Source organism: Mesoplodon bidens (assembly GCF_964165515.1).
Source record: "Mesoplodon bidens genome assembly, chromosome: 9".
Taxonomy (NCBI): Eukaryota; Metazoa; Chordata; class Mammalia; order Artiodactyla; family Ziphiidae; genus Mesoplodon; species Mesoplodon bidens.
This window is the reverse complement of record NC_138166.1, coordinates 20,704,033-20,720,838: the sequence shown is the minus strand read 5'-3', so window position 1 is coordinate 20,720,838 and position 16,806 is coordinate 20,704,033. Positions and strand designations below refer to the sequence as shown.

Below are 16,806 nucleotides of genomic sequence, written 5' to 3'. Positions count from 1 at the left end.
TATTACCTCTTCATTTGTTAGGTCTGGTGGGTTTTTATCTTGCTCCTTCTCCTGCTGTGTGTTTTTCTGTCTTCTCATTTTGCTTATGTTACTGTGTTTGGGGTCTCCTTTTTGCAGGCTGCAGGTTCGTAGTTCCCGATGTTTTTGGTGTCTGTCCCCAGTGGCTAAGGTTGGTTTAGTGGGTTGTGTAGGCTTCCTGGTGGAAGGTACTAGTGCCTGTGTTCTGGTGAATGAGGCTGGATCTTGTCTTTCTGGTGGGCAGGTACACGTCTGGTGGTGTGTTTTGGGGTGTCTGCGGACTTTTTATGATTTCAGGCCACCTCTCTGCTAATGGGTGGCGTTGTGTTCCTGTCTTGCTAGTTGTTTGGCATAGGGTGTCCAGCACTGTAGCTTGCTGGTCGTTGAGTGAAGCTGGGTGCTGGTGTTGAGATGGAGATCTCTGGAAGATTTTCGCCGTTTGATATTATGTGGAGCTGGGAGGTCTCTTGTGGACCAGTGTCCTGAAGTTGGCTCTCCCACCTCAGAGGCACAGCACTGACTCCTGGCTCCTCAATTTGGGATGATTTGTTGTCTATTCATGTATTCCACAGATGCAGGGTACATCAAGTTGATTGTGGAGCTTTAATCCGCTGCTTCTGAGGCTGCTGGGAGAGGTTTCCCTTTCTCTTCTTTGTTCTCACAGCTCCTGGGTCTCAGCTTTGGATTTGGCCCCGCCTCTGCGTGTAGGTCGCCGGAGGGCGTCTGTTCTTCGCTCAGACAGGACAGGGTTAAAGGAGCAGCCTCTTCGGGGACTCTGGCTCACTCAGGCCGGGCGGGAGGGAGGGGCACGGAGTGCGGGGCGAGCCTGCAGCGGCAGAGGTCGGTGTGACGTTGCACCAGCCCGAGGTGCGCCGTGCGTTCTCCCAGGGAAGCCGCCCCTGGATCCCGGGACCCCGGCAGTGGCGGGCTGCACAGGCTTCCGGAAGGGTGGTGTGGACAGTGACCTGTGCTCGCACACAGGCTTCTTGGCGGCGGCAGCAGCAGCCCCAGCGTCCCACGCCCGTCACTGGGCTCCGCGCTTTCAGTTGTGACTCGCGCCCGTCTGTGGAGCCCCTTTAAGCAGCGCTCTTAATCCCCTCTCCTCGCGCACCAGGAAACCAAGAGGGAAGAAAAAGTCTCTTGCCTCTTCGGCAGCTCCAGAGTTTTCCCGGACTCCCTGCCGGCTAGCTGTGGCACATTAGCCCCCTTCAGGCTGAGTTCTCGCCGCCAGCCCCAGTCCTTTCCCTGTGCTCTGACCGAAGCCCGAGCCTCAGCTTCCAGCGCCGCCCGCCCTGGCGGGCGAGCAGACAAGCCTCTCGGGCTGGTGAGTGCCGCTCGGCACCGATCCTCTGTGCGGGAATCTCTCCGCTTTGCCCTACCCAGGTATGTGGGGAGTTTCTTGCCTTTTGGGAGGTCTGGGGTCTTCTGCCAGCATTCAGTAGGTGTTCTGTAGGAGTTGTTCCACGTGTAGCTGTATTTCTGGTGTATCCGTGGGGAGGAAGGTGATCTCCGCGTCTTACTCTTCCGCCATCTTACCCAGAAGACCTGGTTAGACTTCTTGAAAAATCTGGAGAGGAGAAACTTCACTAGATTTTTGTTCGCCCTCCCAGTTAAGTGCTACCAAGATGTTGTCCAGATGGGCTCGTCTGGGAGCTTGGGCAGATAGCGAATGGGTCTATCTATGTCTGGGCAGAAACCTTGAGACTGGTCCTGAAGCCTGAAGGTCTTCTGGCTTTTTCAGGCAGGCTCTTTATGACATGTAGACGTACTGACTTGGACGGTCCGAGGGAGGGCTGCATGCTGCCGCCAGTCACGAACCCCTGGAATGTGCACAGGCCTGGAGCGTCACACAGGGCAGCCCGGCCTCTCACTAAAAGTGTTTCTGAGGGGAGCTTTCCAGAATGTTTATATCATTCTACAATAAGAACATAGTCCTTTCGTATTCAAAAAGATTAATTAAAAAAATCAAACTATTAGGGAGAGGATAGTACAACACGGTGAATATACTAACAACCAGAATTGTACAATTTTTACATGTGAATTCTGTCTCAAGAACCATCTTTAAATGTTTTAACATATCTCACTATTCAAGGTTTTACTGTCTTTACCTTTCTGGTTAATTTTCAGCATGTCAGCTGATGGTAGAAGGGAGCTCTGGGGTTCTCTTTTGGCAAAGGCCGTAACACCGACTGCAGAGTACCTCGCATCACGTGACCTGACAACCAGGGGCAAGCTACATCCAGGGCTTGGAACACCAAGACCATTCTCTCCCTCTGAGTCCTCTAACAGGGGTAAAAGCAGTATGCCCACCAGAGAAAGCAACTGACTTACTCTTGTGAGAGAAAGGAGCGGATGCCTCAGTATCAGCAGCCTTGGGCAAGGTAAGGCTGCCCCAAGCTCGGCACCACCTGGTTCCTTACAAAGGCCTAAGGAGCAGACACGCTGGACACCCCCAAACATTTCTGACTCTGTGAGCTTGTACAGCAGGCCATGCAAGCTCCACGCATTCTGGGAGCAGCTCTGGCCCAGGGCTCTCCCTGGCCCCCACCCATACCTCCAGTAACCGAGGGCCTGGACTAAAAGGAGCCCCGCTGATAGGGCAGGGGACGCGGCAGGAGTCAGCCCAGCCCTGCACGGCAAGAACCAGCAGCACGCTGTTCCTGCCTTGTAAAACCTGATCTAGTTTCTGCTTTGCCCCCAGCGGGCTCTAGCACTGGCGTCCCCACCCTTACGTGTGTCCACGCCAAGTCCTGCTCTGGACACATACCCTGGGGCTGCAGGGGGGCTGAAGGCCAGGGCATGACCCGGAAACCAAGTAGTCTCTGGAGAGCAGCACACAGGATCCCAACTTTCTTCAAGCCTTAAACACTGTCTTCTTCCCCACAGAACTCATGAAGAAATGTGTAGAAATGCAGCGGCTGTCGCCCAACGACGAGACCTTGGATCGAGGGGGTCCCCTGGCTGCACGCCGACCCCTCACCCTGACGGGCACCAGCTGCTGACAGACCCAGAGCCAAAAGGCATCGCAAAAAACACAAGTTCACCTCTCTTTAGAAAAATCAGCTTTGAATAACAAGAACAGTAGTGGCAGCCACAGAGGTAGGAGTAGTTACCACACTGATGTGCCAAGCACCTGGAATGCCAACTACAGCCTCCTGGGGAGAGGTTCGGGCAGGCAGGATTGACACAGAGTGGTCACCAGGCAGGGATAACAGGTTAAGTAAGACAGAGCAACCCTTAAATAAACAGCATCTCTCAGGCTGGCTTACCCTTGCCAAAGCCAGCAAATAATAAAATCAAAGGATTTCCAGGGCTGACACCCAGAGGGCGCGGGCGCTGGCCAGGCCCCTGGCTGGCGGTGGGGTGGGGAGGGAAATCGCAGTCATCGGGCCTCCTCTCTCTGACCTTCTTTTGTGCTTGGGATAAAACTCCAGGTGATTTTCAATTGGCTGAGGACAGCAACACAGACTGAAATTCTGCTCAAGCTGGAGGCGGTCAGAAAAAACTGGTTCCTACCAGTATTGCAGAGAGCTGGGAACCACTGGGAAAGAATATGCCAGGAATGCAGCTTCCTCCTGTCCCGTAATTCACCCCCGCTGCGCACACCGCAGCTCAGCTTCCCTGCAGCTCCGGTAGGCCCTCCCCCGCACGCTCTGGGCAGGTGTGGGTACCTGCACTCAGATGAGGGCCCGGCCAAGGAGCCCACCCCAACATACAGCAAGCCCCCTTCCACCAGATCCGATCAGTTTGCACACGTGGGTGACAGAAAGTTCCTGGCGGCATACACTTTGCAAAACCCTCGCACCGCAGCTTAAAACTGGTAAATTTTCATGTAAGTCAGACCTCAAAAAAAAGTTGATTTAAAAAAAAAGGCTGTGAAAATGAAGGTCATTTTTTTTGGCTTGCAGGTTTCACCGCCCTTCAGAGGCCGAGCTTCTCTCCCTCCAGCATCTTCTCCAAGATGCCTCTTCCACCCCTCCCCTCGTGACACCTGAACTGGCTTCCGCCTTCCGGAGTTAGCCTGCACCTCCCCCACTCTTGCTGCCTGGGGCGCTCATCCCCTCTCCACACACTGACCCGCGTCATCTTCAAACTGTGGCTCTGTCACTATCTGGAGAGGGTTCCCCTTCTGATAATCGAAGCCCTCATTTGCACACATCTGAACTTGAGGCTTTGTTTACCCGTATGTCTACCTGCTGCCAGTTCTGGTTCTCTCCCCAGCAGCAGCTTCCCTGCTGCCAGAACCAAGTGTCTGCAGACCCGCTGCAGGGACAGGTGACCACGAGGCTGAAGTGACTGGTCAGTGGGCCCTTTCCCAAATGAAGAGAAAACTTCAAGAAGAGGACGCCTGTGCGGTCCCACAAGCCCCCTGCATGTGGAGCTTCGCGGCCTCCGTGCCATAGAGGCAAGCGGCCCTGGCCCATCAACGGAGGTGCAGGCCGGCCACCCACCTCCCATGAATGGGTTTAAGGTCATCAACTTGTTGCTGAAATGACTTAAACCAAAACATGATAGATTTCAAGTACAAATAAGTATAACATTCTGGGTGAAGTGAAACCAGAATTCTTACATTTAATTTTAGATAACTAAAAGCATTTAACTGGGGCTTCCCTGGTGGCGCATTGGTTGAGAGTCCGCCTGCCGATGCAGGGGACACGGGTTCGTGCCCCGGTCTGGGAAGATCCCACATGCCGCGGAGCGGCTTGGCCCATGAGCCATGGCCGTTGAGCCTGGTGTCCGGAGCCTGTGCTCCGCAATGGGAGAGGCCACAACAGTGAGAGGCCCACATACCACAAAAAAAAAAAAAAAAAAAAGCATTTAACTGTAGTATATGAAGGTCTGTTTTCAAAAGCCATCAGCTCCTATGCTCCCCCATACACCTCCCAGACTTCTCACAGCCCCAACGGGCTCTCCCTGCCGCCGCCAGTCCTCTTCTCCCCAGTTAGAGGGAGCTCTTCAAAACTGCAAACACATCCCTTCTCCTCTGTAACGTCTAAGGAAGCTGGTCCGGTGCTTTGCACATAGTAAGTGCTCAACACACCTGCTGAGTTCAGTTCAGACAGGTCAGACTCCTTCAAAGGCGGACATCTTGACGGGTGTGGTGTCAGATGCAATGTCAGGTGCAGTGGTAGGGCTGGTGTCAGGTGTGATGCTAGGTGCTGTGCTCCCTGGGATGTCAAATGTGGTGCTGGGGGGGTGTTAGCTGTGGTTCTAGGGGTGGTATCAGATGCAGTGTTAGGTGTGATGTGAGGTGGATGCCAGGTGCTCGGTCTGGCGTGGTCCTAGGTATGGTGTCAGGTGTGGTGCAAAGTGCTGTGCTAGGCAGGGTGTCAGGTGCAGCAGTGGGTGCGGTGACAGCTGTAAGACCGTGGACCGTCCAGAGTCCTCATCTCAGATAAGGCGCTGACCTCGGTGGGTGTGGGAGTGCTAACCAGGGGACGCGGGTGTCAGTGGTTCAGGGAGGCAAGCAGACTTTACCCTGTTGATTGTCAGATCGCAAGAGTCTCAGGGCCAAGTTCCTGACTGTGAAGGTCGTGACAGAGACTTATTCACGAAGGGTTTGGCTTTGGAGGGGTCGCAAACCTGCTACCAAGCACCCTTCCCCACCCCGTCTCAAAGTCCCCTGATGTGTGTCAGATACAATCGTGTGACCTACCAGGGCCATGCACAGGCTGAGCTCACCAGAGTGGGCCTGCCTGCTGCCTGCCTGCTCCTGGGGGTTGGGAGCCCCAGTCCTGACCCCTACAGGCTGGGCAAGGGCCAGGGAAGTCGCTTCAGCTCTCTGTGCCTCACTCCTTGCCTATAAAAGTAGGGAGCACTTACTTAGGACACCCCTATACTTGTGTAGCTTTTTACACCTTAAAAAGCACATGTAGTAGGGCTTCCCCGGTGGCGCAGTGGTTGAGAGTCCGCCTGCCGATACACGGGACACGGGTTTGTGCCCCGGTCTGGGAAGATCCCACATGCCGCGGAGCAGCTGGGCCCGTGAGCCATGGCCGCTGAGCCTGCGCGTCTGGAGCCTGTGCTCCGCAACGGGAGAGGCCACAACAGTGAGAGGCCCGCGTACCGCAAAAAAAAAAAAAAAAAGCACCTGTAGGTATACTCATATTTGTTCAAGAAGCTGATGATCAAAGCTTAACCCTAGGGTTACTCATGCTTATTCTAGCTGCTCAATTCTATGACTCTGGGTTCTGGACTGGCCAGACCACCTTCTCTCGTCCAAAGTCCCCTTCAGATGCCCTGCTGTTTCGTCTCCACCTCAGCTATGGAACAAACCCCACCCACCCGCATTATGCACCCTGGTCTAGAACATGATGTCACCTGCTAGCAGCCACCACCACCCTCTGCTGGGCGCCCTGCCAAGGACCCTGATGCAAAACAGCACGCGGGGGAGGGGGTGGGGCAGCCTCTGGCCACCTCTTGAATGGACCAAACCCCAGGCTCAAAGGCCATCACAGTTGATAAACTAATGACTGCCAGGGCTGGACGTCAGATGCCAGCACTGTCACAACCATATCATTATGTTCTGATACTGACAATGCTTTTTAACTGCCACAAACGTGAAATTCAAGGGAACAAGTGACCAAGGAAAACACATGCATGGCCAAACAAGGGTTTGGCGGGTTCAGGCTAATTCAGTCAAATAAATGGACAGGCAACAGCTCCCTGAGCCAAGGATGGTCACCTGTGACTCGCGGCCGACAGCGCCAGCTGTCTTTGAGGAGGTGCTGCTCCTCAAGGACCCCAGTGCCCTGGAGGGAGCTGGCACTGCTCTGAGGCTGCACGTCTCCCTACTCACCCTGCACAGGGGCTCTTCCAGCTTAGAAAGTGTGCTGGCAAATTCTGCAATTATTTCCTAAGCGCCTAGCTTTCTGTGCACACCAGCCCAGCTATGGCGTGGAGCTGAGTGATTCATGTCTGTGCTGTGTACGAAAAGCCTGCATAGGGCAGTGTCTACAACCCTCCTGGTGTGCCCTGTCTGTGCCAACTGCTGGGCTCCATGCCTTTCCTGAAAACACCGTGTGGGACTGTCCAAATGTCCCGACGAGACAATGCCCGGGGTGAGGGGGCGAGAAGACCCGTGGTGGACAGCCACAGCCCTGCACAATGCTTCAGGGCTAGGCAGTCTCGAAAGACATGCATAGTGCTGGGCTGCAGACCCCTCCAACCACAGGCAGGGCCTTGCTCAAACTGTCCCCAGCTGAGGACGGGCGGGGCCATGTCCCGACCCAGCTCACTGCCCACCACCACGTCTAGGAGGCACCAGGATCTGGGCCTGCCTGACCTGTCACCACAGACCTATTTATACTGGGAGCAGTTAAACTTGGGCGTTCTGCTTGGGGATGCGTCAGCCAGAGAAGCCAAATGAATTGTGCTCGATTAGAGCGATGCTGTTATTTTTAAAGCACAGTGTAGTACAGGTGAGAGAACATCTCCAGACAAGTTCTACTGTCTTCTCTCTGTATGGGTGTGCAGGTAAAATGTCAATAAACACACGGGATTAGCGAAGAAAAGCTGCCTCAGCTCTGCTCTAAGGAATCTACTGATAGAGGAATGATACGCCCTGGGTTTCTGCCCTAGACTAAAGGCAGTGGCCCCATCAGATCATTATAGAAAGGACTGTGGTAGGCTGCCCAGTGGCCACACGTCCTCCCAGGTCCACAAAAGGCCCCCTGAAGTGGCCATGTGGCTCCTCCACTGGAGGTGAGCCCTTGGGGGCTGGCCTGAGACTTGCTTTGACCAAGGCCATGGGTGGGAGTGGCAGTGTGAGTTCTGGGTGGGGCATCCAGCGCCTGCAGCCTCTCCTCCCTTCTCCTCCTGGAGCTACACTGAGGACTTGTGAGGGAGTCTCTCTGGTCCCCTGGCTGATGGCAGGGCCTGCTGGGTAGCTAGCACCAAGCACCAGATGTGAGGGGGTCCTTTGCGGGGCTGCAGCCTGGCCAAACCTCAGCTACATGGAAGCTGGGAACCATGAGAAAGACTTCACTGGTGGTGTTTCGAGTTGCCAAGTTTTGAGGTGGTTTATTACACAAACGCTCATAGAAACCAGACTTTTACTGCATGAAAATATTATATGCAGGACGCCTGTGACGGCTCTCATGCACAGTTTTTCTGGCATTCCTCAGGAAGTGAGAGCCCTTGCCCTCTGTCTGGCTGTCCGCACCCAACAGTGCATTCTGTCAACCGAGAATTGCAACTCTCAAGGGTGGCTGTGCGGGACCACAGTGGGCATCTGGTCCCCATGCGCCTAGTGGATGGCCCCACCTGGAGGACCTAGCCCAGCTGAGCCAAGCCTCAGGCTCCGAGAGAATTCTGGCTCTGCGAGGCTCGACAACTTAAGAGAGAAGGCCCTAAACTCACAACCTGCCCACGGACGGCAGAGCCCAGAGCCCAGCAGACCTTCAGACCCCTCGCGGGGGTCTGGCACAGGCGGAGTCGGGGAGTGAGTGGCCTAGAGGCTCTGGGCTGACAATGTGATCACCACCACAGCCCCTTTCTGGGAAAGGCCCCAAAGAACACCTCCGGCTGACAACGCGCTCCTTCTTTCTTTCCCCAGAGAGGAGGCGCCAGGCAGGCAGCTGGGGCAGAGCTCGCTGTGCCCTTCTCAAGAGCTGCCCCAGGGACTTCCCCGGTGGTGCAGTGGATAAGACTCTGCGATCCCAACGCAGGGGGCAGGGGTTCAATCCCTGGTCAGGGAACCAGATCCCACATGCATGCCACAACTAAGAGTTCACATGCCACAACTAAAGAGTCCACCTGCCACAACTAAAACCTGGTGCGACCAAAAAAAAAAAAAAAAAAAGGAGCTGCCCCGGCCCCGAGGTTGACTCGCTCCTTTCTTGCTCTTGGTGTCCACCTTCCCCTTGAGGTCGCTCTGGATCTCTCTCTCCGGTTATCACTGACATTTAAAAACCCACGATTCTTGCTTAAAATACAGTACAAAAGGATAGTCATTAAAAAATCATGCTCCCAAAGATGCAGCACGCCTTTACTCCCAGCCCGCCCTCCGGCCACTGCAGGCTGTTAGCTCTCCATCAGTGCCTGACACCCTCACTTTCTGCCAACTGCTCAGGGGTCCACACTCCCACAGCGTTTCACAAACTAAGCCAACACCCTTCGGCTTGATCTCGGGGCCTCTCCACGTATGTCGCAGCTCAAACTGCTGGTCTTCGCTTTGCTGCCTTGGGCTCCTGGCACCGAGCCTCCCAAGAGCTTCTGTAAGTGCTCGCTGAGTTCCCCCCGACCCTTCCCGGGCCCCTGCAGCCCTCTGCCTTCACACGTGCCTCTTCTGGGTACAGCCACCCTGTCCCTGGCCAGGCCCCTTCGTTACCCTTCAAAACTCAGAACAACTGGCGTGTCCCTGCAGAAGCCGGTGGGGTTTACTCTGTATTCTAACTGTGCTCAGCTTACTGAAGTCCCCACGGGCCCGCGAGCTAGCGGGCCCTGCACACTCATACCTCCTGGCAGCCAGTCGACTCAGTCCTCCAATAAAACTATCACGAGCTGCGAACTGCTACACACATAAGGTGAAGGCACTGCTTCAGGACCCTTACACTTTCCAAAGGTGTCAATTTTATGTCCCTGACGGTATAAACACAAATCCTTTAAGAGTAAAATACTACACTGAAGTTAGAGAAGGTGCTCTTAGTTGGTTTAGTCGATTTAACACAAAAGGTCACCAGGGTTGAGATTCATCCTGATTTAGGAAGCTGAGTATGGAGGGGGAACTTCAAAGTGAGGTTTAACAGCCTCGATCACTGAAAGCCCATGAAGTATACCACATGTGTGCTTTTCCCCAAGGCCGGCAAAGAACTAGGGCGAACCGCGGCTGAGTTTTTAAAGTGCAGCCAAGGCAGTTTCAAAGCTGCAGAATGAAAAGGAACGGTGCCACCCCATACTGGGGACGACGTGTGTCTGTTTCTGCTCTGCTTGTCTGGATCAATTACAGAAAATAACAGCACTGTGTTTCATGAGCATGGAAGGAAGAAGCAGAAGTGCCCAGCCCAGAAGGGTGGCATGGCCGAGCACAGAGAGGTGGGACCGAGAGTGCGCCACACAGAGCTCTTGTGGTGACCACACTGGACCAGAGAGCTGTTACTACACGTGTGAGCTGGCCCGCAGAAGGCAGGAGAGGAAATGGACGCAGTCAGCAAGACGAGGAAGACAGGCTTTTAGGAAGTGGGCAGAGGTCACTCAGAAGGCCCAGGCAGGGGAAGGAAGCTCCGATGCACCAAGCATGGCCGTGGTGGCCCAGTGAGCAGGGGCACAAAGGGCACCACAGGGTGGAGAGGGCACAGGGCCCGACCCTGGGTCCTCCCCACAGGGCTGACACCACGCTGTGACTGTGGCGGGGGTGGATGTGAGGGCGGGCACCTGTCTCTGCTGCACAGGAGGGGCCAGGTGAGGGCTCAGCCAACTCTCAATTACCTGCCTGTATGAAACACTAAGAAGGGCAATCTGGCTTTGACTCTGTTTTTAAGACATAAATAAAAATAAGATGCCACCATCTGACTCGTCCCCAACATGGCCAAGAGCTTAATGAGGGAGGGCTTCGCATGCTGACAGAACAGGCCCTGGCTGATGGTCCTAGGGGGGGCAAGGGGCGAGCTACACTTGACAAGGTGTTTAAGACTGGAGCGCAGAGGCCGGACTGGAGAGAATGATGGGGAAGAGATGGCTGTCTAGGAGAGGACCACGCCAAGGGACGAAGAGCAGAGGGACGGCGAGACAGGGTGCAAAGGCAGACCCTGGGCCGGCCAGGTAACTGGGTGCAGATGCACGGGGAGCGCTTGGGGGCTTGCACCCCTGAACTGCTTGATTACTCTACCACAAACATAACATTCACCATTAAACATTTAGAAATAAAAGTTTTCTTTTTTTTTTGCTGTACGCGGGCCTCTCACCGCTGCAGCCCCTCCCGTTGCGGAGCACAGGCTCCGGACGCGCAGGCTCAGCGGCCACGGCTCACAGGCCCAGCCGCTCCGCAGCATGTGGGATCTTCCCAGACTGGGGCACGAACCCGTGTCCCCTGCATCGGCAGGCGGACTCTCAACCACTGCGCCACCAGGGAAGCCCTAAAAGTTTTCTTTAAAAATAGGGATACGACAAAATTATAAAGTAAATTATAAAGTCAAACGTGAAAGGGCAGCTTTATGATAATCACAAACAGCTGAATGTAGACTGAGAATGAGATTATAGTATTAGAGAAGTATCTTGTTAATTTTGTTAGGTGTGGTGAAGAAACCATTCCCTTGACAGAGACACTCAGATACATTTATGACAGAAAGTAAGTGGGGAAGGAATAGATTTCTAAAGACTGGCAAACTGCAGAGAGCTAGTGAAGTTGCATGATGGGTCTCCTCACAGAGGTTCATTTCACACTCCTGTCAACTGGGGGAAGAAAAAAAAAGCACAACGTGAGAGTTGTGAGTTAAGTTTTATTTGGGGCAAAATGAGGACTAGAGCTCGGGAGACAGCATTTCAGATAGCTCTGAGAAACTGCTCTAAAGAGGTGGGGGGGAAGGTCAGTGTATTTGTGATTTTGGTGAAGGGGGAGTCCATGCGATCGAGCACAGAGTTTTTGCAGAAGGTTTCTGCTAGTCTCAAGGAGCAGACGGCACCATGAAGGATTTTAGTGCTTCTCTAGATACAGGGAGATGACAGAATTGGGCTCATAAAATCTTCTCCTGAAAATATCTATCTGAAGACCTGTTCTCCCAGCTTTTCCCAGAGCACAGAGTGCTTCATTCCTGATCTCCACCCCCTGAACTCCTTTCAGGGGGTGTTGGAGGTCAGCAGCTACAGAGCTCATAATCTGATCCTTGTAGAGGTAGATGCTGTGTCAATTTGTAATGGACACTCCTATTGTATGTTTGAAAACATCATAAAAAGTTTAAAAAATAATAGGAAAGCAGAGCATGGAAGGGCAGGGAGGGGGAGATGCTAAATTTGTGCTGTTTCTGCTGGACACAAAAAAATTCAGTCCTAGCAGTTCCTCATAAGCCCTCTGCAAAGGGAGGGAAGAGAATGATGAGGGAACCAACTCTCAGGACAAGGAATTTGACATCCCTTATCTGATGCAGAAATGAGAGATCAGGAAGATGATCAATCTAAATCTTAAAACCTAATTTTCTTTATCTCTCCCTAAACTATTTTTTCTAACACAGAGCACAAACAAAGCATTCTTAATAAAGCCAACGATTTCCAAGGCCTTCCGTGGGTCACAAATGCCTTTGAAAATCTGATGAAAGCTCTGGATCCTGTCCCTCAAAAAATGAGCATACAATAGGTATTGGGCCTAATTCAACTTGGAGAGGTGATCAAGTCCACTTTGCTGGGATGGCCGCGGAGGGACACTGCTATTGTAAATGTCCACTGATTTACACCATCCTGTCCCTCTCCCTCAAGGAGACGCTGTGCCCTGGAGAATCCTGACAACAGAAACCAGCACATAAAATCTGGCCCAAAGACGCCAACCTGCATGTATTCTCGTATTAAACTGAAAAGTCCTTTTTTGAGATCCTTTACCCATATCCCCCGCAGAATCTCTCAAAGAGGTGCTAAAGAGATGCTTGCTCTGACCTGCGGAGCCCAGGGACCCAATCCTCACTCTGCATTCTTCCTCAGCAGGCTGCCTCTGTGCCTGTCAGTAGTCCTCTCACTGTGCTGTCCTCATCCCTGGGACAGATGGACATGGTGACCCTCCCATGAAGCCTAAGAACCCCCAAGTGTTACCTTCCTCGACACCATGTGATAAAAATCCTTTTCAAGAATAGGTGGAGCGGGCTTCCCTGGTGGCACAGTGGTTGAGAGTCCGCCTGCCGATGCAGGGGACACGGGTTCGTGCCCCGGTCCAGGAAGATACCACATGCCGCAGAGCGGCTGGCCCCGTGAGCCATGGCCGCTGAGCCTGCGCATCCGGAGCCTGTGCTCCGCAATGGGAGAGGCCACAACAGTGAGAGGCCCGAGTACTGCAAAAAAAAAAAAAAAAAAAAAAAAAAAGAATAGGTGGAGCACAGAGCATTTTTAGGGCAGTGAAAATACTCTCTATGATACTATAATGGTGATACATGGCATTATGTATTTGTCCAAAACCACAGAACGCACGCCATCAAGAGTGAACCCTAATGTAGACTATGGGCTTTGGGTGATGATGACACGTCAATGTAGGTTCATCAATTATAACAAATATTGTAACTCTGGTGGGGGATGTTGATGGCGGGGAGACTGCATGTGGGGGGCAGGGGGTACATGGCAAATCTCTGTACCTTCCCCTCAATTTTGCTATAAACCTAAAACTGCTCTACAGAATAAGTCTTTTAAACAATTTTTTAAGCAATAACGATAACGATATTAATACAAATACTAATAATGGTAACAGCCACTGTGATGCTTTCAGCCCCACTTTCCAGAGCTCTGCACCACAGAGCCACAGTGTGCCTCCCCACTGCAACCCATTCCCGCGACACCAGGCATTCACACACGGACGTTCCCCGACCTAGATCCTTGTTAACTCGCAATAGCTCACTCACGTGCTATTCTCCCCAAAACCAAATATAACTTAAGAAGACTTGGTTGGTTCCATAAAGAGGTTACGTCTGAGAAAAGGAAGGCAAGGGACAGCCTGGACACAAGATGAAAGTCTGATTCTGAAACCTCTCAGCTAGGTTTATTTGAGCGATAACCTTGTAGCAACTGTCTTCAGAAACCACTAATATCTGACATCACAGGCAGAGGCACTTCTTTCCGGGCAGTGCATTTGTCTACAGTCTTGGGAAACACACCGCAGATCTCCTCCCATAGGAAACCAGGTCTCATCTTGCTCATGGAGCAATGCAGCTTCCAGGTTGCCATGGAAACCTTGCTGGGCAAGGAGGTTCAGACCCAGAGGCGGCATTCCTGATGAAACGGGGCTGCTGGCTCCCGCAGTCAAACGTACCCAATCTAAATGTCACTAGTGCTTCAGGGTAAAAGGGTAAAGCTTACGCTCAAGGGCCCAATGGAAGCAGGCTGCCTTTAGATAACAAGTCCCCAAAATTCACAAGGAAAGAGCCAGATCAACAGTGACGACAGCCAGCCTCCGGTGGGCCCTTCCTCTGCGCAGACCCTGAGCACCTCACACATACTGTCTCCTTCACACACCCCGCCATGGGGCACAAGGGGTCTGAGCAACTTGGGGATCTACCCTCCAGCTTCTGCTGGGCCAGCTGCCTGACCTGAAAACCAAGGAACAGTCATCAAAACCCATAAATATCACTGGCCAAAATGCTGTGAAGAAGTTCTCCCACTGGGCACGCTCTGTATCAAGTAAACGTGTGAAGAGAGAGGCTCTAAGGAAGAGCCTCACCGGTTAACACAGAGAATTTAGAAGGACGCCTTCACAGAATTGACTTTCAAACACAAGAGAACAACGTGAACATACTGATCTACAACGTCACTTATACAGAAATCACATGAACTGGTTTTCAGGTGTTCCGAGCACAGGGGGACAGAGGAGCTTCCTGCGGGGCCTTTCCTTCCGTGGGCTTCCTTTCTGCAGCAGCACCATCCTGCAGCAGCCTTGGTGAGAGCCTGGGAGTGGTGCAAGCGCTTCTCCACATCCTTGCCGGTTTAACACGTTGGCTGTTCCAGGGAGCAAGGCCTTGAGCACGCCGCGCACGGAGAGAGGGACACGCCCCTCCAGAGAAGGCGGTTCCGGCTGGGCCTGGTGTGACGGCTGAGCTGGGCTGACGCAGAGGACTCGGGTCGGTGGGGCTTCCAGCCACCCGCCTGCCTTCCTTCTCGACGGTCCTCAGAACACATGCACTTACCTGGACGGCCAGCCACCATGGGCCAAGACTCCAAACACACGAAGACACCTGCTCCTCTGGGCCTTACCTTGTGTACACTTTTGGGGTTTTCCAACCAAGCATAGTACATTTCCTCCACATAGTTCGAACTAGTCCCGCTGAGGAAGGGCTCCGCAGCAACGGGGGCAGTATAGCACCGGACCTGCCCAAACGTCCTAGCTGCTGCTGGTCTGTTGTGTGAAAATGTCTTCACAGTCTGGGAAGCCGTCAACGGCCTCAACTTAGCAGCACAAGTCCTTAAGTGAAACATTCTTGTCCCGAAGTCTCTCACGACTGTCTGCACCAAAAAAAGAAAGAAAAGTTAGAAAGATCATTGTAGCAGACAAGGCTACAGGGGGAAAACCTCGCAGACTGTGGCTGGAGGAGAAAGACCCTATAAATGCATCTGTGGCCGCGTGCCCCGCTTCAGAGAGCACGACACAGCATGAGGTAGTCAAACTGACCAACCTCCTATGTACAGGGTCTGTGCTCGATGTGGGGAGGAGAGAACACAGCTGCAGAGGTTATGGTCTTCGCCTGCAAGTTTCAATGTAGTGTGAGGGATACGATATATCATGATAAATATGTGACGCCCTGTAAGTTTATACGTTGTATAAAACAATTATAGGAAAAGGCAACAAAGATTAATTAATGATTAGATTAATTGTAAAATGAGAAAGATACTTTCTAATCTATCCGGAGACTACCGAGTACCCGCTGGACTCATGGTATTCTGGAGAACACGGAGACATTGGAAAAATATTTTGCTCACCCTCAAATAATTTATCTTTGAGCAGCAGAAAAAAAAATTAAAAATTACAGCAACAGCACTGAGCGCTTGAGAGGCACAGAAAATGCCAACAAAACTCCACGGGAGAACCCGCTCCTCCCAGGTGCTCCTGTCCAGCGGCTGGCAAAGCTTGGGGAAGGGCGTGGAGGACAGGGAGGATTTCGCTCTGGAGAGGCGGGAACGGCAGGCATTCTAAACATAAGAATCAGGAGGAGGAAAGACAGAGAGGCGGAAAGGTGTACAGAACACAGGGGATGAGCAAGGATCGTCTTGTCTGGCAGGAGAGGTGGACTAGCTGGACAGCCAGGGGTCCTGAGCCCCGCTTCCAGGGACTGGGAGCGGGAGGAGGGTTGACGAGCAAGGTAGTGGGCTCTGCAGGAGGAAGCACGGGCAGCAGTGACTACACAAGTGTCTACCTACCTTGGGGCGCTCTGTGGTCATCAACTTGACATATTAGGACTCTTCACGAACCCCACCAACTCCCTAGAAGGCAGGCGCTAGCTCTTCTGTTTTACAGGTCACCTTTCTGAGTTTAAGTTTTCCCCAAGGTTGAATGGACCTTGAGTTTGAGGATTGTAATTTTACTAAATCTAGTATGTAACTCCATCTACACTAGCCATTTTACAAAAGCAGCTGATGCACCCACCAGACCATGAAAGAGTTTAGACCGTCCCCGGAGGGGTCTTGAACCACTTCCAAGCATGCGTCAGAATCCAGATGCCTCCGGGAAGGGACCCAGTCAGGAAGGGATATGGACGCTGTGCAGTTCCTCTCCCCATAAAAATCCCGGCACCTTCCAGTCAGAGCGAAAGAGGCTGTGCGAGGGGAAGGGAGCCCCAGGGCAGGGACGAGGCTCACCACGGCCCTCTGCCCTGAGATACGCACCTGCTGGCCTAACACATGGTTGCCCTTAAATCTGCCTTAAAGCAAGTGCCCTGGCTGTAAAGTTGGAATTACACCCCACCTCCACTCCTGCCTGAAGGAAATCCAAGCTCTGAGACATGCTGAGAATTACCCAGAAATAAATGTTACATAAACTATCCTCTACACAGTTTATAAGAACCCTTCCTCTTAAGCCAAATATGATCAGAATACGCATAAAGGACACTGACAGAGAGAGTGTCTGGCCTGTTCTCCTGCTCAGAAAAGACAGGTCAGCAAAAGGGAAAA

General features: G+C 52.8%; 1 protein-coding gene across 1 annotated transcript in view; it reads right to left on the bottom strand.

Annotated features, from left to right (window-relative positions):
* Positions 1–16,806, bottom strand: part of OGDH (oxoglutarate dehydrogenase) — a 78,177-nt gene that overhangs the window by 48,614 nt on the left and 12,757 nt on the right. The window contains exon 2 of the mRNA XM_081244255.1: positions 14,896–15,144. Coding sequence (XP_081100381.1) covers positions 14,896–15,117 — 222 coding nt within the window. The 5' untranslated portion in view covers positions 15,118–15,144. The remainder of the gene's footprint in view (positions 1–14,895; positions 15,145–16,806) is intronic.